The 27,267-nt window shown below is 41.8% G+C and overlaps 1 protein-coding gene across 1 annotated transcript; it reads right to left on the bottom strand.

Moving 5' to 3' along the window:
* Nucleotides 1-18,217: 18,217 nt before the first annotated feature.
* LOC111145325 (T-box, brain 1) lies at nt 18,218-26,314 on the bottom strand. Its single transcript, XM_022500166.1, has 6 exons — nt 25,476-26,314; nt 24,736-24,890; nt 24,247-24,368; nt 23,543-23,701; nt 22,321-22,382; nt 18,218-19,076 (listed from the first exon to the last, which is right to left on the bottom strand). The coding sequence occupies exons 1-6, from the start codon at nt 26,165-26,167 to the stop codon at nt 18,218-18,220; spliced, it is 2,049 nt and encodes a 682-aa protein (XP_022355874.1). The 5' UTR covers nt 26,168-26,314.
* Between the last annotated feature and the right edge of the window lie 953 nt (nt 26,315-27,267).

Raw genomic sequence — 27,267 nt, 5'->3', positions numbered from 1 at the left:
TCTCCACACCTACCATCTCACACCTGTATCAAGAAGCTTCACTCTTCCAAGACCAAATGACACTACGGTAGACTTTTAATTACTTCAATAAAGGTGGATTATATGTCCTCCTGATTGAAATTTGAGGCAATAATATATTCAACAGAGCATGGGCCTCAAGCAAGGCAGATTTAGGATTAAATTCTTGCTCTAACATTAACTAATTATACCACCATTGGAAAGATAACTTAAACATTTTGTCCAATTTCTTTATCTGTAAAAGGAAGCCAGAGCCCATATTGTGGGGTTGTTGTAGAGAACAGGCTATAAGCCTTATAAAGCATCAAGAACAATGTAACTTAACATCACAGCTGTAGATAAAGATATACACAGACAATATTTCTCAGAATTATGTTATATAATCATAACAGTGATATATGCATTTTGTGAGGAAACAAATTATAAGGACAACTAATTTAAATTTAAAATGCCATTTAGAATAAATTATAAAGTAATCAGTGATACGATACATTTACAAAAATATTTTTAAGATACACCTGTACTTCGATTTGTGAATCTAGTAGAAAAAAGAAATATGACTTTGAGGTTTACTTTAACTTCAAATTAAAGATTTTGTGATGAGGAATATACTTGTTAAAGCCAATATTTGCAATTTGTTTATCAAACCTCTTCATTATAGACAGACAGATGGCAATTAATATGTAGAGGTAGTCCATGAAATTTTACAAAGATTCTTAGATTATTACCAGCTAAGAAAGAGTGCATTAAAATAAAACTAAATAGGGAATTATCTATTTGCTTGTTTTGTGTTAAGTCCCTGAGATTTATTCCAGTGAGAACAATAAGCAGAGAGAATGAAATAAAAAAGGCAGAAGGCCAAAGTGTCATAAATGCTGTTAAAGTATTCAATAAAAGCTATCCACTTGAGGTTCATTGCAACACATTGGGAAAAAAAATGATCTTCCCATATTTAGACACATGCAAGAGCAAGCCAAACACTCTGAGAAGATGTGATACTGTTACACAACACACAGAACCATATTTATCTTATTACCGCTACCTATGTGGCCCATAGTGTTCGTAGGAAACCTGATTTGATGTACATGATATAATGTTTGGAAGCTGCTCTGATTATTCTACCCTAATTAGCAGGATGTCTGGTAAAAGTCAGCAAACAACGCAATGCCTGAGTTTGGTACTAAAAACCAAGTCTTAAATCTCCATAATATTTTTAAAACAAACAAACTAGGACATGAATGGTGTTTTTTTTTTCCTGGATTCATCTTTTTAAAAATTTTCCAAGATCCTTCCAGTCGATACATAAGATAGGGCACATATTGTCAAGGATAAGTTGTTAAAGTGAATATGAAATGTGCTTCTCAAAATATCGTTTACACATTTACCAGATGGTAAAATAAACATGTAAATTGTTATCAAGTATACACTAAGTTTGTATTAAAATTTTATGCTCTGTAGAAAGAGTGTAAAAATTATCACATATTGTATTACTTGTTTACTCAATAGTTTATTAGCATTCTATAAATACTTTCTTTAAGAAAAAATGATATTTAAATGGTCAGAGGATTCATGGGATGCTAATCAGAACAAAAGAAGCCACGAGCATCATTAGAATAGGGAGAATAATCTATTTTCCCTTATCCTTTCATTAGTCAAAGGTGAAAAGCACGTTTCCTTAAAACACCAATTAAATCCATAAGTTAATACAGTTAACTTAATACCTTTGCAAGATATGACATTAAGTAAGAAAGCTGATTTCACAGACATGTCCACCATTATACTGAGGATTACCAGAACATTCCGCAGATATAGTTTCTGTTCATCATTGTTAACTACTATAATAGCATAAAGCAATTACTAAAAAGCACTGACAAAAAATAAGAAGAAAATTAAATCTCTGTGAAGTTACTCTCTTTTCAATTCATTCTAGGTTGATACTTCATGAATAAAGTTTTTGAATGACAATAGGAGCACATTATGTCACCTCCAACCTCCTTTCAGATTTAATCACAAGTTTTAATCCACAGCACTGACATTAATAATTTCAGCCATTTGCCACATGTCATCGCTCTCCTGCTCTGTGGCCAGATTTATATGCCGCATGTTGATAAAAATGTGGTATTATTAAAATGTAATATTTAAGGCAGAATTTCTCGAGGAAATCTACCTTTAGAAAGAATCAATGAGCCAATCATCAAAGCTTACTTAACATACCTCAGAAACACATGATTATTATAAAGGAGAATGTTATCATAAAATTTAATGATAACATTAACTTTTCCACCAGAATAACCATCTCAGTTTTAGAAGGTCCTGGAAGTCAGGATCAGACCCCAAAGCATCTATCCCAAGTATAAACTTTGCCTGAAGACTAGTGTTTTAATTAAAGAAATCCATAGAGAAAGGATCAGTGAATCACAATGGAGAAGTTCTTTGAGGTCACAGAAGTAGCTGAATTTATTAGTAAACTTGCCAGCTCATGGTAATCAATAGACAACATGAAAAACTAAAGTTCAAAGACCTGTTTTCTTCAGCCAAGAAACCTGGAACCTAAAATTTCAAGCCATAAGAATTCCATATATCAAATTCAGGACATCATGTCTTCCAAGAATAAAGCAGAATATGGAAGAACTTGTGCAATCTGGGATTTTCACCTGCTGTTTCCTAAAAAGCAAGGGACCAAAATCACCGAGGAGAGTATTGTTCTTGCACTGGATTCACAACAACTGAGATATTGTTGGAGGCCCCTCGGGAGTCACTGGAGGAACCAGAAGTCCAGAGGCCTCACTCTGCTTCCACACGTACATGTTTTCTATTCTGCATATCAACGTGTTTTGAAAAACAATTCTGTTATTAAAAATTTTTAAAGTGTGAAGATGACTGCCCTTTTGGGAAACAGAGAGACAAAAAAGTAATGATTTTTTGTTAGTGTTTCTTTCTTTTTTTTCTTTTTTTTTTTTTTAGATTGTATTTATTTATTTGAGAGAGAGAGAGAGAGAGAGAGCACACAAGTGAAATGAGGATCAGAGGGAGAAGCAGACTCCCCGCTGAGCAAGGAGCCCAATGCGGGATTCGATCTGGAACTCCAGGATCATGACCTGAGCCGAAGGCAGACCCTCAACGGCTGAGCCACGCAGGCGTCCCAGTGCTTCTTGCTATTGGATGTGTTATTTTAAATATGAATTATCCTCTGTTTCCTTCAGTTCATCTACTAGTCAAGAAAGTAGTGTAGATTATGGGGACTATAAAAAATATATATTTAATGTCTGTAAGTTAAAAAAAAGTGACTTTTTTATTAAAAGCAAAATGTATAAGAAACAAGTTAAAGTTGTTTAAGGCAATGTAATAGTTTGCTTACACCCTGAAAGGGAAAAAGAAAGAGAAGTGGGTATTAACTAAATTCTAATTTACAATGCTTTTTGATTTGTGTATGTAACAATTCTATCAGAATATTTTAATAAATCAATAATTTGCCATTCCTTTTTCTCATATATTAATGGTTTTGTTAAGCAATGAAGAGAGATTTCATGTCTTATAATAGGTTGTTGGCTGACACAGTAATAAAACTTGCATATATCCCTCCCAATATCCAAAGTGCTATCATAAACATTATTTAATAACTAAACAGAATAAATGTTCATTTTTCTTAATCAAAAAGAAATCATGTAAATTCTACATTCTACCTTCAAATTTTTCAGCTTGTTTTAAAATGAAAATAACATTCCTCCCAAATCTTTAAAACTTAACAATCTAGAAAGGCATGTCACATTATTCCTATAAGTTTTCTTATACTGTCACACAATCCCATACCCCAGGATAACATACTCTCCAAAGTTATATGTTTTCTAGTTAGTGCATACCTTCCTATTTTAGATGCCAATTTCTAATTTCATCAATACGATCAAATTTTTAATTATGTCAAGACTGACATAGTTGGAACTGCTAAGAGGGTGAGGAAACAAATTCTCATATACTTATGGAGTAACTGTAAATTGATACAGCCTTTAGCCCAGAAATTCCACTTTTAGGAACTTATCCAATAGACATCTAACACAAGTATACAGGGAGAAATGTACAATATAGCATTTTTTTTACAATAGCAAAAACCTAGAAACAACTCCATATACATTCATAGGACTAGTTAAATTAGGACTAATTTATCCATACAATGTTAATAGTAAAGATGTTAAGAAGAATAAGATCAATATGTACTGGGTTAGAAATATAGCCTAAATACATTGTTAAATAAAAAATATAAGTTGCACAACAGTACATATGGTTTCTTCTAATGGAATTCGTAGTGAAAGTCAGTTATATTTAATCAGATTGGGTTATTTCCATTTAATCAGAGGCCCAGTTTGTATAAACCTACTACTCAAAGTGTGCCATTACTTGGCACCTAGTCTTTTTACACTTACCTTCCTATTACCTCCTCTATACACTTTATTTCTCAAACGTGAAATATTACCTCTTTCCCAAAAGACGTCTGCTTCTCTCCCTCCCAGACTTGGCTTATGGCTTTCCTTTTTTTTTTTTTTTTTTTTTTCCTTCCCCATTCAGAATGTCTCTGCAAGTCCAGGCTCAACAAGTATCACATTCACAAAGCCTTCCATGATTCCCTCACCTAGGTGGAATCACACCTCCCAATTGTCCCAGAGGATTTTTACCTGTGCGTCTGTTCTAGAACTCATACTCACCACTTTTTATCTTGTAATACAGTCTTTTCACAAATCACAAAGAATCCATATTTAGTTCATCCTATAACCTCTATGATGCCTTATAAAAACCTTAATCATAGTCAGCAATCTCAACAAAGCCTTGCTAAACTAAAATAATCAGATCAATATAGAAAGTTCTTGTTACATCAGTTTAATTTAGATAAAAGAATCCCCAACCTTTCTGCAAAGTGGGGCTACTTCACATTCTCCAAGTTGTGAGTACAACAGAGTAGTAGAGAGGAAAGAAATTCATCTGAATGAACCATAATAACCCTAAATGGAGACAAGAAATGGAGGTATACTACTGTCCATCACTACTCTCCTCTCAACTGGCAATCCACAGGAAAAAAAAGAGAAGTGACCAAACAATCGTTTTTGAGATCTATCAGGGAGGCTTTCCAAATAATGGCAGGGAGATCCCAAGGTTTGGTTCAGGAATTCCTATCTTAGAGAGTTCCCCTTGCTAATTCCATACTTACTTAGATCCCTATGAAATGAACTATTACAATGTTGCATTCAGTTTGCAATAAAAATAAACGAAAATCTCTCAATTAATGGTAGTTTAAGACTGCAAAAAGAGCAAGGATAAATAAAATTCATTAGTCTAAAGATTTCATTTTAGAAATATTTGTATCCTCCTTCTTGCCAAATTGCATTCACTGATAAACAGATTTCATTTTTACCATAAACTTCCCTTTTTTGTTATCTAGTAAAAATAAGGAGTAAAAGTAATCAAAAGATTGGCAGATGGAAGCAAGTGAGAAGCAATTCACACAGATAATTCGGAAAGAGGAAACGTCTGATTTTTTAAAAATTGACTATCATTTCTAGAAAGTATGTTAATTGGACAAACAAAAGAGGTATAATTTATACAGATAAAACTTGGAGACCTCAGAGAATTCTAACAATCTTACTTTACTCTCTTAAAAGGCTCAATACAGTATGATTAGAATAATGAAATCTAGTTTCAAAAAATATATAAAATTTAAAACAAGTAGTAAACTAAAAACTGTGCATTTGTTCTCTACTCCCTTTACCATTTTTCAATCTGGGAACACTTCTAAATTTAGGAGTGAGCTATAAATAAGCCATGGTCAGATGACTGCCTGGTTTCTTGAACATTAATAAATACTTAATTCCAGCACAGATGAAATACTGCATTTGGACAGGTGGATATCAGGCAGTGTAAAAATAAGGAGAATCAGTAACTTTAACTTTTCTTCTTCTTGCTTCTCTTTTATTTTCAAATCTCAGAACTTGGAGATTTCTAAAGACTGGACAAACTGAATTGTTTCTATGTGACAAATACTCTATGACTTTTCTAATATTTCAAGCTCAGCAAATCCCCAAATAATTGAACCAAGGTTTTTCCTCTTTAACCTTTCACCCTTTAGCCATTTTGATTCCTAGGACTGGTGAATTTTTGTATTCTAAGTGATTATTTCTCAGCAAAAAAACCAGATCTCGTTTCATCTTATCCTCTAGTTATGGTATAACACTTCTATATATAAATATTATGTAAAACACAAGTCCAGATCAATTTATACTAACTTATTATTCCTGGGGATAATAATAGCAAATAATAACTCTCCACACTTTAGTGGATTCTGAATCTAAATGAAGCAAAATATAAAGTTTCTATGGTATTTCTATTGCAATATGCTTAATACAACAAATTCTCAAATACATAAATTAATCTGGGACTCAGTTTGATCGGTGATGTTCATATCATGACTCAAATGGATGCAACCACTTAAAAATGAATGACTTGGGAGATTGCCATGGACTATCTGAGTAAGTAAGCTGCTTATATCTGGCCTATATTAAGGGGAAGAAATCTTTCCATCTGATACATTTTGGAGGTAATCCCTCATATCCGAACTGAAATATGATACATGGCTGGCATTGCTATACTGAATTCCCACCCTATAATTCTGTATTTGTTCCATGGATTAGGACTATTTTGAATACTCTGGCATTTATTGTTTTGAGAATGATATCAGATGTCAAACATGCAATATTTCCGGATGATCTTCCAATTTCAGTCTCTCTAGATAAAGGCTACCTTATGGATGACTATAGAGTTTCCAGAGACAGTACGAATCACCATATTTTAATCATGATAAAGCTGGAGGAGGAATACAGAAATACTTTCAATACAGAAAGTAAGAAGACAGAGCTCTTCAGGTCCCTTTTCTCTTGTAGTCAAGGGCATAAACTGCCTGTTCTAAAACATGACAGTATGTGTCACAATGTTTAAGAAAAAATAGAAAGCTATTTGAAAATAGTTACTTTTAAATCTATGGGCTTATTTTTATTTTTAAGAAAGTTGCCATTACCTGAGTCCCTAGGCATGAAATTACAATAACTAGGTAGTTTGTCACCATGGTTAATAGCTGTAAAACCGAAAAACAAACAAACCTTCTACCTTTTCTTTCATTACAAAAACATCAACAAAAAAGCCTCAAACAAACAAAACTCCTAGGAGATTGGTCCCCAGATTTTGCTGCATGTTGCAATCACCTAGCAATCTTTAAAAAGTACTGATCCCTGGCTCTCACTACTAAACACTCACATTCTAATTCATCTGGGATGGGGTGTGCATCTGAGCATTACAAATTTTTTTTTTAAGATTTTATTGATTTGTTTGACAGAGAGGCAGGCAGGGGTGGGGGGAAGCAGGCTCCCCACTGAGCAGGGAGCCCAACGGGGGTTCCATCCCAGGACCCTAAGATCATGACCTGAGACGAAGGCAGAAGCTTAACCTACTAAGCCAGGTGCCCCTGAGCATTAAAAACTTTAAATTTTTAAAAGTTCCCTTGCTGATTCTAATGTAAAGCCACTGACCTAAAAGATATAAGAGCTGCTGCTATCCTCTCACCCCCTTCCAGCTGTGCCTTGGTGTCAAGAAAGGGAAAGAGGCAATTCATGCAAAGAACCACACCAACAAGTATGGGCCTGCTTATCCCCAAGACTAGAAGTGACCCCAATTTCAATAAATCAGTATGCTTGGAGTAGGTATGTGTGTGTGCATGAAAGAGAAAAGAATGAGGGGTGCATGGTTGGCTAGTTGGTAGACCACAAGACTCTCGATTTTGAGGTTATAGGTTCGAGCTCCCACATTGGGTGTAGAGATTACTAAAAGATAAGACCTTTTTAAAAATTCTTTAAAAAAGAGAGAAGAATGGGAGATGCCTAAGGACAAATAAGTTAGGTTAAATCTTAAATAAAATCTAGCAATCTCGAAGAGACAGAATTTAAAGATTTTTTTCTAATATACAGATCATAATGGAAAGAACATTGTAAAGAACAGTCTCTCAAGCCTTTCCCCCAAGCATCCTTTATGCCACACATTCAAGCAGGTTATCAAACAAGAAGCAGCTCACTCTACTTTGCTAATATGTATGGTCTGCCATTCTAGAAAAGAAAGATTGGAATACAGAGATACAACAGGAAACTGAGGACTATCTATGCAAGTCTCATTAACATCATCACTGTGACATGTTTCTCATTTTGAGGCACTGTCCATCAGAGAATCGTGAAATAAATTTACAAGGTCATAACCAGAATGAAATTAAACATAAAAGAAAAACCATCAGAGTGTATCAAATGATCAAATGTGGCAAAGGTATTTTGTGAAAACTTTGTGTGTGTATTCATCACTGTGAGTCTCAGTTAAAAACTCTGAAAACCACTGCTTTAGAGGTTGTTGTACCCTAACTCAGAACATTGGAAGTCAAGGTACAGAGAAATTCAGAGGTCCACAAAAAGCAAAGTTCTTTAAAGCTGAAAAATACCTGGAACATTTGATTTATAATTTCATTTTACAAATGATTGTATTGAAAATCACAGAAGTAAACTGTCTTATCTGTGTCGGGTGTTTTCTGCTATACCTTAGGAGTCAGGTTCTTTTGCGACTTATATTTTCAAAATAAACTGAATGCAGGTATCTCACATACTAAAATGCCGTGGCACCAACGACAAGTTTTCAGTCATATTATGTGAACATTTCTGTGACATGGTGGCATTTTCACCAATTTCTTACTCAAGTGGAAATTATACCATGTGCCAATTAAGTGATAAATGTAAAAGCTCTTGATTCTAGTGCTCAGAAGTAGAGAATTATTTTCATAGATAAGAGATTGCCAAGAGGGTATTTCTTCAGGCTCCAATAGAAGGTCCTCAAAGAGCACAGGATCATGACAGTACCTAGGGCAGCACTGTGCAAGAAGTGTGAGAAATTCTCTGTTTGCTTTTCTTGACTTTATGTTCTTACTCTCCTGTCGCATCATGGTGTTTTGTACACACACACACACACACACACACACACACACACACATATATGCATTTGCTGCAGAGCAGAAAGAATGGAAAATGAAATTAAAAATCGGTGTAACTTTAATATCAGGAACAAAGAGTTTCCTAAAGAAATGGTAATGCAAGTGAAACTGTTTCTTGTGCTCTCTGAGGCCTGATTCCCCTGGGTTTAGAACCTTACTTTTTGAAGCCACGCAGAGAAAGGGCTGACAATGATGTCACTGCTAAGTGTGCTACACACACTTGTATAGCCATTCAAAAAAATTTAAAAAAAAAAACCTTCCTTCTTCATGGTGTTGGCATACACATTTCATATTGCAATCTCCTTAAGGGGTTAAATTAATTAATATTAACTAAGAAAAATTCACTTTTTAAAAATTCATTTTAGTCTTCATCATGTTAAACTTAAGGGCAAGGAGAACATGAGTCGGTATCAGAAAGTTCAAGGAAGGGTAATAGAAAAATTCAGAATGTCAACTGAAATACACCAGGCTACAAAAAATAAGAAACCATCATATAGGTAAAGGTTACTAGGCAATGGGTGGAAGATATATGTTAAGAAAACTAGTACAGGGGCGCCTGGGTGGCTCAGTGGGTTAAGCCGCTGCCTTCGGCTCAGGTCATGATCTCAGGGTCCTGGGATCGAGCCCCGCATAGGGCTCTCTGCTCGGCGGGGAGCCTGCTTCCTCCTCTCTCTCTGCCTGCCTCTCTGCCTGCTTGTGATCTCTCTCTGTCAAATAAATAAATAAAATCTAAAAAAAAAAAAAAAAAAAAAAAAAAAGAAAACTAGTACAAGTTCTTCTTTCTCCCACCCCATTCTTCCCTAACACACATAGAGCAAATTTTTCTTAGGAGAAATGTAGGAGGACACGCCCTGGGCAAAGAATCCTATAGAAACCTATAAATGCATAAATAAATAATCCAGCAAATAGAGAGACCCATGAAAAGCTGGAAGAAGGAAGGGAAAGTGAAGGAGTCGCAGAATCAGTGATTCTGAATCACCCCAAGGGCTAATTATGATTTTAAATAGCTAAGAGAATGAAGATCAGTCTGTAATAAGGCCATTACATTCAGTCAAGAGCACACTGACAAATATAATAAGAAAGATTTTAATGTCTGTGCAAATGAGGAAGCTGAACTGAAAAGGATCAAAGAAAGCATTGAAAGATGGGTCCTAAGTACAAAAGAGATCAGGGGTAAATGAATGAAGTGAGTGCCTCCCAGAGCTAAAAATGTTAGGGGTAAAGAAGAACACAGAAACACCAGTAAGAGACAACAACATTAATTTGTCCTTTCACAAATAAAAAAAAAAAAAAAAAAAAAAAAGATAATGGGAAAGTGAATATTGAGAGGTGAAGTGATTATACAAGTATATAGGGGGGAAAAAAGCACAAAATCTTAAAAAACAATGTGGGAAAGGCTAAATAAGAAGGCATACTGTATCTGACGTTTATCCTGAAAATTGTACAATTGCTTTTGGGGAAAGCATAAAAATTCTGACCTGAAATAAACAAACTGATGAATCATCATAGATTTTATAAAGATTCAGGTTCAGCGTGGTAGCGTGAGAAAAAAAAAGAGGAGGTTAAAAAAAAGTTGTTGGCAAGAGAGTCAACAAGGGCAAAATGAGTGTCAGAAAGACAGCAGAGTTAGAGGAGGGAAGAACAAATTTGTTGAGGAGGAAGTCAGTATGTTTCGTTGACTTTCTCCACAGGAACAAAGCAGAATGTGAGCATAAATTACGAGAGTGAATCCCAAAGGTGAGTGAGCTCTAAGGATTATTTAGAACGCAGTCAATTTAAAAATATATATATATAGCAAATTAAGATAGAGGTAGAAAAAAAGATTTTATTTGAACAAAATATATAGCATTCAATGGTAAGTAAACTGTGGAATGAATAACTCCTCATCATAGCCTTTCAAAGGAAGGTGCTGAGTAGTAAACATTGCTATTATTTGGTAAAATTATAAATTTTTAATTAAAAAACACATCAGGTTATAAAAGTACTAGCCACCTTCGAAACATTTTTAATTGGAAATAATGGTTTGGCCTTTAGTAAATTTCCACTTGAGCAAGCCATTCAAAATAGAAATCACTATGATAACTGAAAAGTTCTCACAAAATGTCATTGTTGGTTGCAGATGACCTGAACTGAATCTACATAATGTGTCTGTGTATTTTACTAACTGAAGCTCAAGGATGTTAAGGTTTAAAAATATAAATGTGATAGCTTAAAACTGTAAATACAAAGATGAAACTATTAAGAACATTATAATTCCACGAAGTAGTCTATAATTTTGACTATATTACAAAAGGGGCGAGATGACGTTGCTATTCCACGTTTTAGATACAATCAAAGAAACTATCTCCTAAGGCAGAGGGAGAAAAATACCTCTGGGACTAAACAGAATAACCTTTCATTAATAGAAGAGAGCAAATGTCTGAATGTTCACGGGTATGCATATCACTATTCAAAGAGGACATTTCAAACACACACACAATTTAAGCACACATATCTGAAATGGTCGTGCCTTCTATCAACTTTCAAAGGCAGCCTTACTTGTGCCCACAAATGGCAGCCCAGCAGGCAGTGACATCAGACCTAGAAATGATGTGGCCTGTATAGTATGCAGTGAAGTGCAGTGCTCTACTTGTTTGCAATGGTTTTATTTTTCGACTAGTTTTTATCACACTTGGCATGAACAAGGGAACATGTGCTTTGCTAAATTTGAACTTTTAAGATGAAACTGAATTAACTGAGAACCAAAAAATTGCTTCTGAATTATCCTAAGATTGAAAAATGCCTTCCCTTTCCTACTAGGAATGACAAAATAAAAGACAAATACATTTTGAAAGTTGAAATGTGAGCTAGGAAGATCCTGTGGTTTAAGAACAACATTGTTGACTTTTTCTTTTTTAGGAACCTGAAATAAGATTGTAAGGAAAAGGCTTTTTCCCATACAGTACACTTTTGCTAACATGAAGATATGTACTAAACTGAAACCTAAATAAATCCAGTATAAGCACCAAACTTAATAGAAGCAAGATATGTTCTGTTGCATTTTTCAACCAGAGGTTTAATTAATTTGCCATTTCTTAAAACTTAGTATGATCACATATATACATGTATATATGATAAAACATATGTACTACCAATATATACGAAATCAGTATAACCCTTGCCCAAAACGTAATCTTAGATCCTTTTTTTTTTCTTGCTAGTATTGGAACAAAATAACTGTATTGGCTAAAATGACCAGAGGCATATCCCTAGAGACACTCTCCCCTCCTAAATTCCCTCTTCCTCCTCATAAAAGATATGCCAAGATACCCAAGTATAAAATGATTTGTATATAAAATGAGTGCCATCATGCAGATATTTTTCAAGAGCTGAAATCCAAAATAATATTAATATAAAATTCAAGTTATAAATCACAGGATATGTTTTAAGGAATTTAGTGATAAGTAATAGGTCAAACAACCTGAAAGAATCAGCTTGTGGTACAAGCTTCATTGCATTAATAATGTCACAGTTAGTATGTTTATTAAATTAAATATTACCAGCAAGGGTCTTCTAAATGCCATGTTCCTAACACTAGATTACATATTTATTTCAGAGTTAGCATAGTAAGAGGGGGAGCTATCACTAGAAAGTCTATTAAGCCATGGTTTTTTTCATTGCTTTAATGGAACTTTTCAAATCAAATTTTTCACGCCATGCCTTGTACACCGCTGCAAACCACACTGTGGGTGTAAAACACATGCAAGGCAGATATAATCAGCTCAGATGAGACCAGTGACTTGTACACCATCAAGTTTACTTTATTGTGAAAGCAGTGGGGTTTTCTTTCAAGTGAATATATTTTTAAATATGTTGCAACCTAACTTACAAGCTGAAGAAGGAATCAGGAAGCCCCACAAATCTCAAGGCCACTGAATTAAACCAAGTATAATTCAATGCCTGAAATCTTGCCTAGTTTGTCTTATTTTCTTGTTCTGGCAAAAGAAAATCTGACTGCCCAAATATAAGTCTTGCACTCAGATTGTAACTTCGAGAAATCATATGACTCAACTTGCTTTAAAAGTCTCAGCTGTTAAAAGCCTGGTTTTACTGATATTACACTATAAATTTATTCTTTCAGATATTAAAATTATCGGAGTAACTGCCCACATACCAGAGTAAATTAAGTATTTTTTAAGTTGAATGCTTATCACTGGTCTTTAAAGGTGCTGACTTCTTTGGCCCCTGGCTTGCTGGGTCAATGAAGCATGAGACTTCATCTCTGGGTTGTAAGTTTGAGCCCCAGGATAGATCTAGAGACTACTTAAAAATAAAATCTTCAAAAAAAAAAAAAAAGATGCTGACTTCTTCCTAAGTTTGCCTAAATAATAGCTGCTTTTCCTTTGGGAAATCTAGATCAGTTTGTTTTCACTCAGGATCACAAATTCTACTTTTTTCCTATCCCCACGGGTAAAAAGCCTACATGGTAATATAACTAATACACACACAGAAAAGATGCTGCACCTGAATACAGGCCAAACATTTTATAAAATCACTCACGAACACAAACACGTTGCCCCAATATTGCTATAGAGAGTTTGAAGTTCTGCTGGAGTATAAATGGTCTCTATGCAACAAGGCTTTTGTTCCTTGCCTGCACCCCCAAGAGAAAGTAGAACATCCTTGAAAGCTTCAGTGCTAAAAAGATAAATACTTAACAACGCCAGAATGGTGGGTCAAAGAGTTTTAGCAGTAGGATTTGTAAGAAAATACAAATTCAGGAGGTAAGAGGATTCAGAAAGTTTTCTGTATAATCTAAATTACTACATTATAAGAGCTCGGGTGATGTCAGTCAGTCCTAAAGAGGCAGAAACAACCTAGCTTTGCAAGCAAACTCACGAGTAAGCTTCTGCTAGGCCTAAAAGGCCGTCAGGTCCTAAATCCTAGAGGGTCCCTTGGCGTGGCTCTCTCGAGGAGCTACAGACTGGAAAGGGCGCCCTCAGGCACAGCCAAGGTCTCGGTCCAGCTGGACCAGACTCCGAGAACGCAGAGAGAGTCTCCTGGACTCCGGGCCTGGACGTGGGCCCGGGTTGCCAGTCTAGCCCCGCGCCCCGCATCCCTGTCTGGACTGGCCCAGGACAGCCGGAGCACGGCCACCGGCGGCGCGGGGAGCCTCGGCGCAGGCTGCACGTCGGGGAGCAGGCCTCCCGCACCGCCCCACTCCCCGCCGAGCTCCTGCAGGCGCGCACCCCCACGGGTCTGGGCTCTAGGGCGCCCGGAGGGACGGCGCTAGGCCCAGGGCAAGTGCAGCCTCGGCCGCGGGAGCCGCACGGACCCGCCGCCCGCCGCCGCAGCGCGCCCTAGCTCCGCCTCTGCTTTACACAGATCCAGGACGTCTGCCTCGAAGGTTAGGAACCGAGGGCACAGCACCCTGGCTGGAGCAGCGCAGGCCGGCGGCCGCACTCAGCCCCGAGCGGGTGGTTGCAAGTGAGTTAAGATCGCGCGGAGGGCGAGTGGCGGGAAGGCGTGAGCCAGAATGCAGGGCTCGCCGCACGCTCGCCTTTTTTCTTCCCGTCTCTTTTAGAAAAGACACTGTTGAAAACACACTTTTGAAAACTGAGCCTATCTGCAGGTTGCGGGGAAGACCGCGTCCTCGCCTGACCCCTACCCTCGCGGAGAACAGAAGGCAAATCGAAATCTAACCCGGGGCGCGAACTTTGGTTCCCACAGGCCCTCCCAAATCCAAACTCCGATTTCCTTGGAACAGCAGCAGCTTCTCAGACGCGGCGACAGTGTCCCTTCACCAGACACCCAAGACACTGAAAGCGAGCAGAAATGATCATGCTTGAAAGGGGAAAGCACACTGCCTCCGAGAGGAGCACGGAGCTGCAAATTTACCTCACGCTGACTCAGTCCACACAGCAGATGGTGGAGATGGTGGCAGAGCTGCAAGGGAAACGACCTCCCCAATTTTTTAAAGTACTTCCTAATAGCAGCTAAAGTGCGTCTTTCGGTACAAGGCGCTACGTTCCTGTGAAATCTATCCTCGGCTGCTGAGAGCTGCGTTTCCGCACATGACAGCAGCTCGTTTGCTCGCGGAGCCTGTGGCCCGAGGGCGGCGGGCGGAGCGCGGCCCCCGCACCCCGCACCCCGCGCCCTCGGGCCTCAGCGCCCCTGGCGCCCTCGGGACCGCACGTGCGCCTCCTCCCCGGCCGCGCGGGGCGGCCGGCTCGCAGGAGCGTAGACCCAGTGGGGGACTACACGAAAACACTGCTCAACTTCTCTGGCTACACAGGCACCGTGTTTTGTACTTTTCGTCCCCTCGTTCGGGTCTTAGGTGTGGGAAGGGTGAAAGAAACACAAAGGAAAATCAACCATCGTCTTTCTGTGTGGCAGACAAAACTCCGCGGAACGCCGTCTAGTGGCGAAATTGTCCAGGAACAACAAATCGGTTTTGTCCCCCTCGCCCATACCCCCCTCTGAATTTTTATTTTAATTGGAACTTTGAAGTCTCTTTGCATCTCTCCAATTGCAAAGGGGTTACAGGACAATCTCTAGGTGGTGCTACTTTTAGTCCCATAACCTGAAACTGACCCACACTAAGCAAGAATGTTGAACCATTTTCCGCCTCTTTCCTGGATCTCCTTTCTCTGGAGACAAAAGTACAAAAACCGCTTCTCCGCGAGATAAAGTCAGAGCTCGGCGGACTCCTCGACTAAGACGCAGCGACCTCCCCCACCCGCCCCCCGGCTGGGATATCCATATTTCTGCATTTATTCTCAAGGAATGGGAATCTGGCCTGGGCAGGACTGGCACAGGAATTCCACCATAGAGGAGATGGAGTGGTAACCCCCAGATAACCTTCCAAAGCAAGTTTTAAGCTCAAAGCTTAAATACCGACCGTTCCGAGTTTGTTCTCTGAGTCCTTACCCCACTCCAACCCCGCCCAATCTCCCTGAAACATCCCGCTCAAGAAATGCAGGCCATTCCGTGTTTGCATGTACAGAGTCGCCACTCATCTCCAAGGCCTCGTATTTAAAGACCGGGATTTTCGTTCGACATCTGCCTAAAGCTGCGGTCAACAGCCTATTCTGACACGCATTTCAGTTACATCCTACGCTTGCCCAAAGCCTCCCGCCTGTGAAATTTAAAGAAATTCTTAACTCCTTATTTAAGACCCTCCTTTTCCTGCTCGCATTATTTCCTACTTCAGAGAAAGTCAGATAGCTATGATGAGGAAGTGCCTACATTTTCCTGGAAAAAGAAAAGAGTGCAACAAAGTGAAACTCGACTCCTAGGGAACTAAGTTACTTGTAAATAAGAAGGAGAAAGTAATTACTGGCAGTGCTATAAAACAAATTCAAGTGGGAAATGGGACCTGATTCCCATTACACAGACTGCCCCATATTCAAGTGGGGTCGGGCTATACTTCCTTAACCCTTAAAAGTAGTCACCTATAATAAATTATTTTCAAACTGTAAACTGCTTTCAAACACCATTAGCGTTTTACCAGATTTATTTACTTGTTATACACAGACGATACAAACGAGCAAAAAACAAAACGTTTCTCAATGGAGTGTGTACTTGTATAAATTATTCAGTTCACAGACAAAACGAAACAAATATAAAAATCACAACATTAGATTTACAGAAGAGCCAAAATATACACACGTTTAGACCCTGAATTCCTATTAGGAAAAATCCCCCCATGGACTGGAATCTAGATTGAATATTGTGTATGATGCATATTTCACATTAATTTTAAAATACAAATAAAAGTATAGGTTTGCTACACAACATTAGAAATCCTACTAATCTATTTCCAGGGGGATTAATGCTCCTTATCAAATATAACAAGACTTAGAGGGGGGAAAAACCAGTCTTACTTGCATTAATGCTAGTGTTTTCCCAAGGAAGTCAAATTTCAGCTGTTTCTAGGTGGCAGGGAAATCATTTTCAAAACTAAAATGCAGTAAAATATACAACTCACACAATTTATCTTCACTAGACTACACTATAGTTACCAACAATTCAGTCATCTATATCATTAGTAGAATATTCATTACAAAGATTTACAGCATATAAAGGTGGGGGGGACTGAAAAGATATTCAGAAACAGTTTGTCAGCATATTTGGCACCTGCACAGACCAGTAATGGATTTGGCACTTTGGGGAAAAACAAATAAGGCAAAATAATATTGCTGATGTCGAGCTACTCTATGGGGTGGGGGAGGTTGGGGTGGGACATACAACTCCAGTTAACTTTGCTTTGCAGGCATCATGCCACTTAATGGACTTGCCTATGAGGGGACACCTATCCTTTACAGGTGTTCTGTCGGATTCTCCTTAGCTACTTATGTGCATTAGGCACAGAGTAATTATTTCATGCAACGGATTGAGGAGAAGTGAGAAACCCATCATTATCTATCAAGTATTTCACGTTTCCAGAGCCTCTTAGAATATTGTTAATTATCTCACAAGGCAATTTTTTAAAGTGGAGAGGGGGTGGAGAAAATGGCAAAGAAAGGAAAAGAATGGAAAGGTTAAGCGGTGAACTGGTTTTGTGCCTTGACGATGAAAATAAAAACTAGCCATTCGTTACAATAAATTAACACTATATACAGTCATTTCACAGGCTTTGTTCCACTGAAATTATTAACATCCCTACCATCCATCCATCCATCCACTCGGGGATAAGAAAGGACGCGCTGGGTGGGTCCAGGTTCTAGAGTCAACATCCTACGGTTAATGGGGAGGCCGAGACTTGGAGGGTCGGAATCGCTGATGCCTGACAGGACTGCCCAGGTCTCCTAAAGGTGAAGAGTTTCATTACAAGAAAGAGAAGGAGAGGGTGAGAAAAAGACGAGAGGGAGGAGGCTTGTTAGGAGTGTAACTTCACAGAAGGAGAGTTAAGGAGGAAAACCGAAAGGTTTACAGCAAAGTTGAAGGTCGGTGAGCTAACTGCAGAAACTGCTGTGCAAAAAAAGGTTAAAATCAAACTCGGAGACCTGTACTTATTCGTCGCAGACGGTATTCGAGGGCCAAGTGACATGAGGGGGAGCGCGAGGTGGGCCGTGGGGAGGAAGAGCTGGGGAGAGCTGCGAGGGGCTGGCTGGGGGGCCGGGCGGCGGCGGGGCGCGGGGCCGGGCGGGCAGGGCCGGCCTAGCTGTGCGAGTAGAAGCCGTAGTAGCCGCCTATGTCCTTGGCGCAGTTCTTCTCGCAGTCCCGCTGGGCCAGCACCTCGCTCTTGAGCGGCGACGAGCTCTCGGACACCGGCGTGTCGGCGGGTGAGATCCGCCTCCGCTTGGCCTGCTCGTAAATCCCCGAGTCGCTCGAGTCGATGGACTTGATGGAGGAGGGTGTCTCGATCCAGCTGGAGTCGGACAGGTCCTTGGGCTTGGCGTCCTCGGCGGTGCCGGGAGGTAGCGGCGAGCGCTCGGCAGCCAGGCCCTCGGCCTCCTCGCCCAGATAGGGGTTGGCGCCCGCCATGCGCGCGGCGGCCGCGGCGCTGTTGGGCCAGCAGGGCAGCACAGAGCCCGACTTGGCGCCGCAGTACTGCGGGGGGCTGCGCGCGCCCCAGCCCGACGGGTCGGCGTAGTAGCCGAGCGGGCGGCCGGTGCAGCCCGCCGCCTGTAGCGGCAGAGCCTTCACGCCCGCCGCCGCGTAGGAGAGCAGCGTGGCCGCGTTGCCCGCGAAGTCCGTGGCTGTGTCGTAGGCCGAGGCGGCGAAGTCCAGCCGGTTGTTGGCCGGGGTCACAAACCAGCGCTGCGGCGACGGCGCGCCCGGGTCCTCGGCCTGCTGCGGCGACAGCAGCCCGTTGGTGTGGGGCACACTGCGGTCCGTACCCGGCCCGGGGCCCGCGCCCGCACCCGGGTGGAAGCGGGCCTTGGCGTAGTTGCTCACGAACTGGTCCTGCAGGAAAGAGCCGGCCATAGCGTAACGGGCCCCGGGCACGATCTGCGAGCGCGGGGAATCGTTGGGCGAGGGGGTCAGGCGGTCCATGTCGCAGCCAGTGTAGATCCTGCGAGGGAAGGAGAGAGAGAGAGAACCGAGGGGTGGCAGAGAGGTCCCCTCGGGAGGCAAAGGGAAGGCCACCTCCACTTTTAGCCCACCCCCACAATCTCCATCTGTAACTTGCGGTCCAGGGTGGAGACGGACAAAAAGGTCACAGACCGACGTTCTCCCCAAAATAAAATAAATCGTGCAATTGGAAAGAGGTCGATTTGTCTACTCAGGGAGCTAGGCAAAACACAGATCAAGAGGAAGGCTCGCCTGTCCCCTCTCTCTTGAAAGCTGTACAGGGGATCAGAGAGCGGAGCACAGCAGGGGAGTCTCATCCCACTTCTCCAATGTCTGTAGGAACATTAGGGCAGATTTGCCCAGGGACTACGGTGTTATTTGCTCAGTGGGCCTTTTCTGTGCAGTGAGAGTTTCTGGGCAATATTTCTAAACAAGATTCCCATTTTTTCACTCTGAAGAACACTTTCTTCCATTTGATAGACACGTAGGCTATCCAGGTAGTAATCATCAAAGACTGGGCTTCACCAGTCTTCTGAGACTCGAGGACTGCTGCTGGCAGCCTCCACAGTATTTACTGTCCATTGTTTCCTCCGTGTGATCCTTTAACCCCCACCTCTACCAATAATAACAAGAATTACTACTTGGAAATGAAGTCATCAGTCAATAAAATTCTTTTACAAAGAAAAGGTATATATACATTTTTTTTTTTTTTTTGTAAAGTAAGCTTTACGCCCAACATGGGGCTTGAACTGACCACATGAGATCAAGAGTCAAGAGTGGAACCCAAGATCAAGAGTCACATGCTCTACTGACTGAGCCAGCCAGGGGCTCTAAGAAAAAAGGTTCTGTATGCTGACCTTGTCCTAGCTTTTGAACCATTACTGATAAATAATAATAATAATAGTAAGTAAATAAAAATTAAAATTTAAAAAAAGACAAAAAGCAAAACGGAATGAACAAACAAACACCTTTGGGACAAACTCTCACAGTGATTATCAAGCTCCTCCAAGCACTCTCCCACCAATAATAGCTAACCCTTATACAACTTGACTATGTGCCATGCACTGTTGTCTAGGACTATAGATAGTAATTTAGTTAACCATCACAAGAATCCTCCCAGTTATGTAGCATTATTATCCCACCTTACAGAGGAGAAAACTGAGGCAAAGGGAAGCTAAATAACTTGCCCACAGACAGTAACTGTGTTACTGGGAATCACCGTAGGTGAAATGAAGATTAATCTAGGCCCTGGGCCTAGAAAATCCCATTAGAATTGAGAAAGAACCAGAGATTGGATCAAGATTGGTAGAAGTGTTTTCTCCTATACATAGACACATGCCTCCCTTTTTATTTAGCTCACACATAAATGTTTTAATCTTTAATCAACACACTGTTTTGAGAGAGAGCCTCAGTCTTGTCAGACCTTAATCCTTGGGGGAAGAGATTCCCTGGTGAGTGGCCAAGCAACCTTCTAGTCCCCCTGAACTCTTACTGCTCACCCTGTTTCTCCAAAAGTGATCCATGCTCAACATATCAGCATAAAAGGGCAAAGGGTGGGTGGCATAAGCCATTCTGCTCTCCCCTGTCCCCTAAACCTAAAGTCTCCATTTGTATAGATAAGGAAGCTTTTATGGAAAATATACAGTTTAAGAAACAAAAAGAAGCGATATTTCCTACAGAAGTCAGCCAGAGAAGGGTGGGTGAGGGTGATGCAGGTCCATTCTGCTTACCACACAAAATTTCCCTCCTGAAATTTAATTCCAGCTTCAGATAAGTAGAGGGAGGCAGGAAGGGAACATAACCAGCAAGGTGCAAATATTTTCTCTGTTTACCACAATATTTTAAAAAGAAAAAAAAAAAAACAGCCTGCAAAAGATACAGTTTAGATGCCCATCCAGGTCCCAACCCACTTGGGATTACCGAATTGATCTGTGCAAAATAAAATGCTTTGGAACAGATGTTCACAACAGAATTAAAAGCTCAAAACCTACAAGACCCCCTAGTACAGAGACCAGTATCTCTGGCCTCCTGGGCCACACACTTCCCACAGTGCCGGGTCCACATTTTTAGATTGTGAGGACTAGAATAGCTGAGTTTTTATTCTGGGGAGTCATCTCGATGAGGCTTGCTTCCTCAAAACTACTTTTAAGGGAGGCATCTGACAGTTATACAAGGAAATATCAACGATTCTTTTTAGTTTTTCATAAAAAATATCAGGAAGGAAGTTTGTTATCTACCTGGAGACGGAATAGAAACAGCCACTTGTCTATTTCTCCACAAAATTAATCTATTTCTGGTCAAAGACAACTTCGACTTTGTAGCTCTATCCCAGACACTTCATGCAAGCCATGAAATTGAAATTCATGTACCCTTCCCTTTTATGGTCAGAATAAAAGTGGGGAGATTCCGACAATCCAGATTTAGATTTTGCTATATAACACTATCTGAACTCTTGGGCACTATATCTGAACTCTGAGCAAGAATGCTAGAACAAGCACTGAGAACAAGCACTAAGTTTATATCTTCTGCTGTCCCCCAGAGAACATCATTTTGATAGAAAAGACACAAGTTAGGGAAGCCTGGAGAAAAGGGTACCAACACATTTAATTAAAACACGCCTAGATGCAAAAGATAAAAGGAAATAGTTTTCTTTTGAAGCTTATAAATAATACACAGCAACAGCACCTGGGTCCTTCCCAAAGCCTGAAATAACTGTAACAACGGCTCTGCTCATGACCTTGCCTACGGTGGGTGCACATTTTTATTCAGTCCATAGTAAACTTGCACAGGAAAAGCTATTACATAAAACTTGGAAATGGGTAAATAAAAGTCACATATGCCAAGAAGAATGTAACAACTGCCAGAGCCACATGCACTTTCCGGCAGAATCAGGCGGTTTCAGACACAGACAATCTGAGCTGAGCATCTGCAGCGACACGTACAGCTCCCGCACCCAGGAACCCAGGCAGCTTCACCAGTCAGCCAGCCCCAGAGGCCCGCCAACAACTTTGTAATTCATAAGAAAGATAAAAATAAGTGGAGGAAATCTTTGACCCAAACCACAAAAACACCAAGCCAGAAAGTCACCAGAAAGAAAGGGAGCCCACAAAAAGGCAAGGGAAGACCTTGGAAACAGACTTGTCTTCGCACACTTGAGCTTCCAACAGCCTTGTACAGAACAATACACCTTTGACCTAAAGCCCAATTCCACAACTATTTGAGAAGGAAGGTGCAAAACTACTTACGTGTCATAATTATCCCGAAATCCTTTTGCAAAGGGGTTGTGATCTATTTTCAATTGTGTGATCTAGAAAAGACAAAAAAAAAAAAAAAAAGATTAATATGGTCTCACCTTCTGTGTAGGTGGATTAGGTGTTTATGAATGTATCACCACTTTTTACAGGGGTCTGTGGCCCACAATTTCATTAGGGAGCAAGGGAAAAATTGGAGGGAATGAATAGAAAGGGAAAAAAGAGAACGTTTCATGAAAGTTATGAGGAACATGTTTAAATTAATGATGCCTAACACTAAAGGATTGCTTTCAATTAGCTCTCCCACGTGTTCTAGGTCAGCTCACATGCACATTTTAAAAATACTTGTTACAAAAAGACAAATCTTTAAGGGGCACTTGAATTCATCACCAAATGTTGCCTATTTTAAGTGTTTCACCACATTTTTAAAAAGTTGGTCACTTCTGATTCACAACCTCAAGAACCCATAACTGCATCTTAAAATCATCTTTAATTTAAAATAAATGCATATTTTCATTTTTGATACTTCCATTTAAGTTAAAAAAAAAAAAAAACACCGTCACTCCTACTCGTCAAATCAACAGAAGTAAAATAAGTTTTGGCGAACTTGCAAGTGTTGAAGAGGTTCAAGTGCTAAAAAAACTCACTCCACAGCTTCCAGTAATTCGATTTATTGTACTTTTTAGATATATGAATGTGTCTGTTCTTTTGATCGCCCAAAAAGTGACGTTTGTTTATTTTAGCCATCAATTCTGAGAATTTAATTAATTAATTAATTATTTTTAGATAATGCCAAAACTTGCCAATAATAAAAATGCAGGAGAAAATCTGCTTCTTCTCTAAATGGAAGAAGGACTCCAAAAAAAAAAAAAAAAAAAAAAAGAGTCTTGGGTAGGGGGGCGGGGGGAGAAAGCAAATTTAAATCTCTTCTAGTTTGAGAACTGAATTAAAATTCCCAAAAGAGACCCTACTAGAAATCCTGGGCCCCTCAAAGATGGCCCGTGTGACCCGCGATGGAGACGAATAGGAAGCGTTTTCCCACCCGCAAGGTATTCAGAGAAGGTGCCCATCAGGCCCCTAGCCCTCCGCCTAAAAGGCGCACCAGAACCAGCTGTTGCTGATGTTAGTGCCCGAACCGGGGATGGCCGGGGCTGCGGGCTGGTGCGGGGCGAAGCCGCAGCCGCCCGCCGCGCGCCCAGCCCCCAGGCCTCCTTACATCGGTGTTCTGGTAGGCGGTGACGGCGATGAACTGGGTCTCGGGGAAAGTGAATGTCTGCACGCGGCCAGGCTGGCTGGTGTCCTCCGTGCCGTCCTCGTTCACTTCGACCACATGCAGGCGGGGCTGATACTTGTGCAAGGATTGTAAAACCACCATCTGTCCGGCGGAAAGAAAGAGGAGCGCAGGGCGGCGCGTTAGCGCGGTCAGTGTGCGCTGGGCTGGGGCCGCGGGCCGTGCCGGGGCTGGCTGGAGCCCGCCGCCCCGGCTAACTGACCGCGGGACTCGTTTGGCTGGTGACTTGCTAGCTGGGGCAGGACCAGCCCTGGTTCCTCCCCGAGCAAAGATCAGCGGAGCACCGGAGGAAAACCGAACCCGATTTCCTGGTCGTCAGGGCCTCCCGATCCGCCTAGCCCTCCTTTTAGGAGGAACAAAGATTTTTACAACCTCCGATCCTGTGGGTTTCCTTCTCGAAATCAATCGAGTATTTGTACAGTTCTTGGGAAGGTCGGGAACTCGGGAATTGGGCGGGGGGCAAGAATAACTTTATAGGAGGGTGGAAATAAAATTTTGAAAAAGGCTTGTTAATGAAGAAAAAAAACATATGTCCATTTTCTCATGCTGATTTAAACTAATGGACTGGATGCTAGCGAGAGACGTGTGGGGGTGGGGGGGGGGCGGGAAGGAGCGCTTGAGCCACTGACCTGCCCATTGTTGTTTGAAGCTCCTTTGTTGTTTGTAAGTTTTAATTTTCCAAAAGAGATTTCTTGGCGCATCCAGTGAGCCCCCGTGTTGGGGGAATCCGGATGCATATAGACCCGATTTCCTAGAGAAAGAAATATGTTGTTTACATTATGCCCTGGGCACTGCCCAGTCCCAACTCCTCACCACGTAGGACACACGCACACACACACATACACACACACACACACACACCTTATTCCACAGTGAGGCCCATTAGCTGGGGGTTTTTTAGGCCTCGCTTTCTTCCTATTAACTGGAGATGATTAAAATAGCTTTTGCATAATCCTCCCCCTTCTCGCTGCTCAGTCTGTCCCCCTATCCCCCTCGTTTCCTTTTAGAAGTCATTGGCCGATCGTTTTAAAAGTCTCTCGAGCCAGTCCACAAAGGCTTTAATTAATCATTCTCACCTAAATAAGTGTCAGGAAAATGTGTTAATTGGAAGGACTTGCCTTGCACATTGGTGTCCGCTTTGCCGCAAGGAACCCATTTGCCTCCTTGAAACCTCCAGTGATTGGGATCCGCCAAAATCACATCCACAAAAATATTGTAATGAGCCGTGGGATCGAGACCAGAAATGTTAAAACTTAAAAAAGGAAACATGCGCCTATTTAAATTAAGGGGGGGGGAGAAAACAAGAGAAAAAAACACGTAAATGTTAAAGATTAAATGCAAGAAGCGCGGCGCCAGATAGCAAAGCAAAACTTGTTCTTCCAGCGTGGATGAGCGAATGTTTGCTGGGTTAGAGAAGGGGTGGTGGGGGGAGGAAAAGATGTGAGGATGAAGTCGGGGAGATCCGCGGGTTAGCTGGAGTGGGGAGTCGGCAGGTGTCACTGCCCAGGTGGAGAGTGAGGTTGGCGACCCGCACCTCCACCTGTCCTTGGTTCCGGGTGTTGATGCGTCCCTACAATTTCCCAGCTGCAGGCCCGGACTCTCCCTCTCTTTCGCCTTTCTCCGGCCCCTGACAGGCTCTCTGACCACATTTCTAGAGCGGAAACCCCCTTACCAACACCACCGCGGCGGTTATACCTTCCACTTTCCCTTTTTCCAAAACCAGCCAACTCCAGGGCGCACCAGAGCGCCTTCCACTCCGCTCCCGACCCCAAAACATCGCTACCGGGATTAGTCACAACCCGGCGCACTTGCCCCCGGGCCGTGCCTGGAGCAGCGACTGCCAAGAATGTAGCATTACCTTCCCTGTTTGGTGATGATCATCTCCGTTTGGTGGCGGTGAAATTTCAGCCAGAGGGGCCTGTTGCACAGGTACACCTGCGCTTTGCCGGGTACCAGTCCGGGCTGCGTGGAAGAGAACTGGTAGAACGGGGCTCCTTGGTAGGAGTGGCTGTACTGCTGTGGGTAGGGGTAGCCGGCCGCGGGGTAGCCCTGCGGTGAGGAGTTGGACAGGAGGCTGTTGTAGGCTCCGTTGGTGATGACCGGGTGGTGGGCCATGTAGCGGCTGGGACTGCCGATGGAGAAGGCGGGGTGCGCCGGTCCGTGCTGGCCGGGGTACGGGAACATGGCACTGGGAGCAGTGGCCGCAGACTGTGGCTGGCTGGACTGAGAGAGGAGGTAGCGATCTGCAGCAGAGCCATCGAAACTGTGACGAAGCTCAGAGACCCCGTCCAAGACAGGAGAGAGTTTACTTCTCTGGACGTCCCCTGGTGAGTCCTTGGAGTCAGGAAAATTGTCTGTATCTGACTGATTCGTCATCCCCCTGGTAATTTTTTTCAAAGGTGAACTTCTCTCCAGGTTGTCAGTGGTCGAGATAATGGGATGATCGTGCAAGACAAGCTCAGATCCGCCTGAATGTGGGTAGCTGCTGCTCACATTGAGAAATTTCTTGGAGAGCATGATAGAAGGAGAAAGGCAGTGCTCCAGCTGCATAGCTCTAGAACCTGAACACTCGCCCTCCTGTCCCTGGTTTTTAAAGTCCTATTTATCATAAACTAGAAATCCACAGACCCCCTCACTAGACAGAAAGCACTTCAACCAGCAAATGCTTCTCAAAGGTTTGATTTACTTTTTTTTTTTCCCTGGGAGAAGAGATTGGCCAATTGACACTATGCAGCAATCAGAAAAGGCTCACTTTTGATCTTGCTGCTTGTGCAGCCGATGAAACGGCTCCTGCCATTGGTTAACTGCTGACAGTAATTTAATTAGATAGACATTAATTAGGATAATCACCTGGCTCCTGGTCGCGACGATCATGGCAAATTGAAGGGGATGATTTTATTGTTGGCTTGGGGGGTGGGGAATGTGTGTTGGCTTTACGTGAGCACTGTTGTGTCACCTTTAAGCTTTGTGACCACTGCTTTAGGAAGATTCAAAGATGTGCAATTTACTAAACATTTTCCTACCTTCCCCCCACCTCCCTCCTCTCGAGCCGAGGGGCGGAGGAGGGAATTCGATGATGCTAGGAGACTTTTCGGATCTGAATGAGCCAAATATTCAGTTGAATGTAACGATTTCAAGTGCAAAGTATACAAAGCGCGAGCCGGTGGCCTCTTCTCGCCCTGTAAAAGTTCCAGAGTCTGTCTTTTCCAGTTAATACAGAAGCACAAAACACCTGAGCCAGTCCTTTGTGAGCAGGTCCTGCGTGTCCTCCGCGAACCGCTCCCCACAACGCACACCTTTTTAACTACATACATAAATAAATAAATCACTGCTGCCGAGAGCCACGGCGACGAAAGTGAGCGGGAGCCGGGGGGGGGGGGGGGGGGGGGGGAAGAAGTGGGGGCGAAAAGCTGCAACTCACCCACCCATCCACCCACCTCGGGAAGGTTCGGTTTCTTGCTTGAGCACAGAAACAGTAACAATCCATGATCACCTTTTTAAGTTTTGAAATAATCATAAGCTGTCAGGCTGAAGTGCCTTAATGTATTTGCAGTGATGTTTACGAGGTCTTTCCTAAATATTTTATCAGCGAGCTTGGTTGCCGATTATCTGAAGAGCATCTAACTGGGGGCAGGCGCCATGCATGCCTC

This window comes from Enhydra lutris, unplaced genomic scaffold, assembly GCF_002288905.1.
Source record: "Enhydra lutris kenyoni isolate GAN:26980312 unplaced genomic scaffold, ASM228890v2 scaffoldscaffold1, whole genome shotgun sequence".
In the NCBI taxonomy this organism is placed as follows: domain Eukaryota; kingdom Metazoa; phylum Chordata; class Mammalia; order Carnivora; family Mustelidae; genus Enhydra; species Enhydra lutris.
Note: the sequence above shows the minus strand (reverse complement) of the source record. Positions and strands in the feature narration are given on the sequence as shown.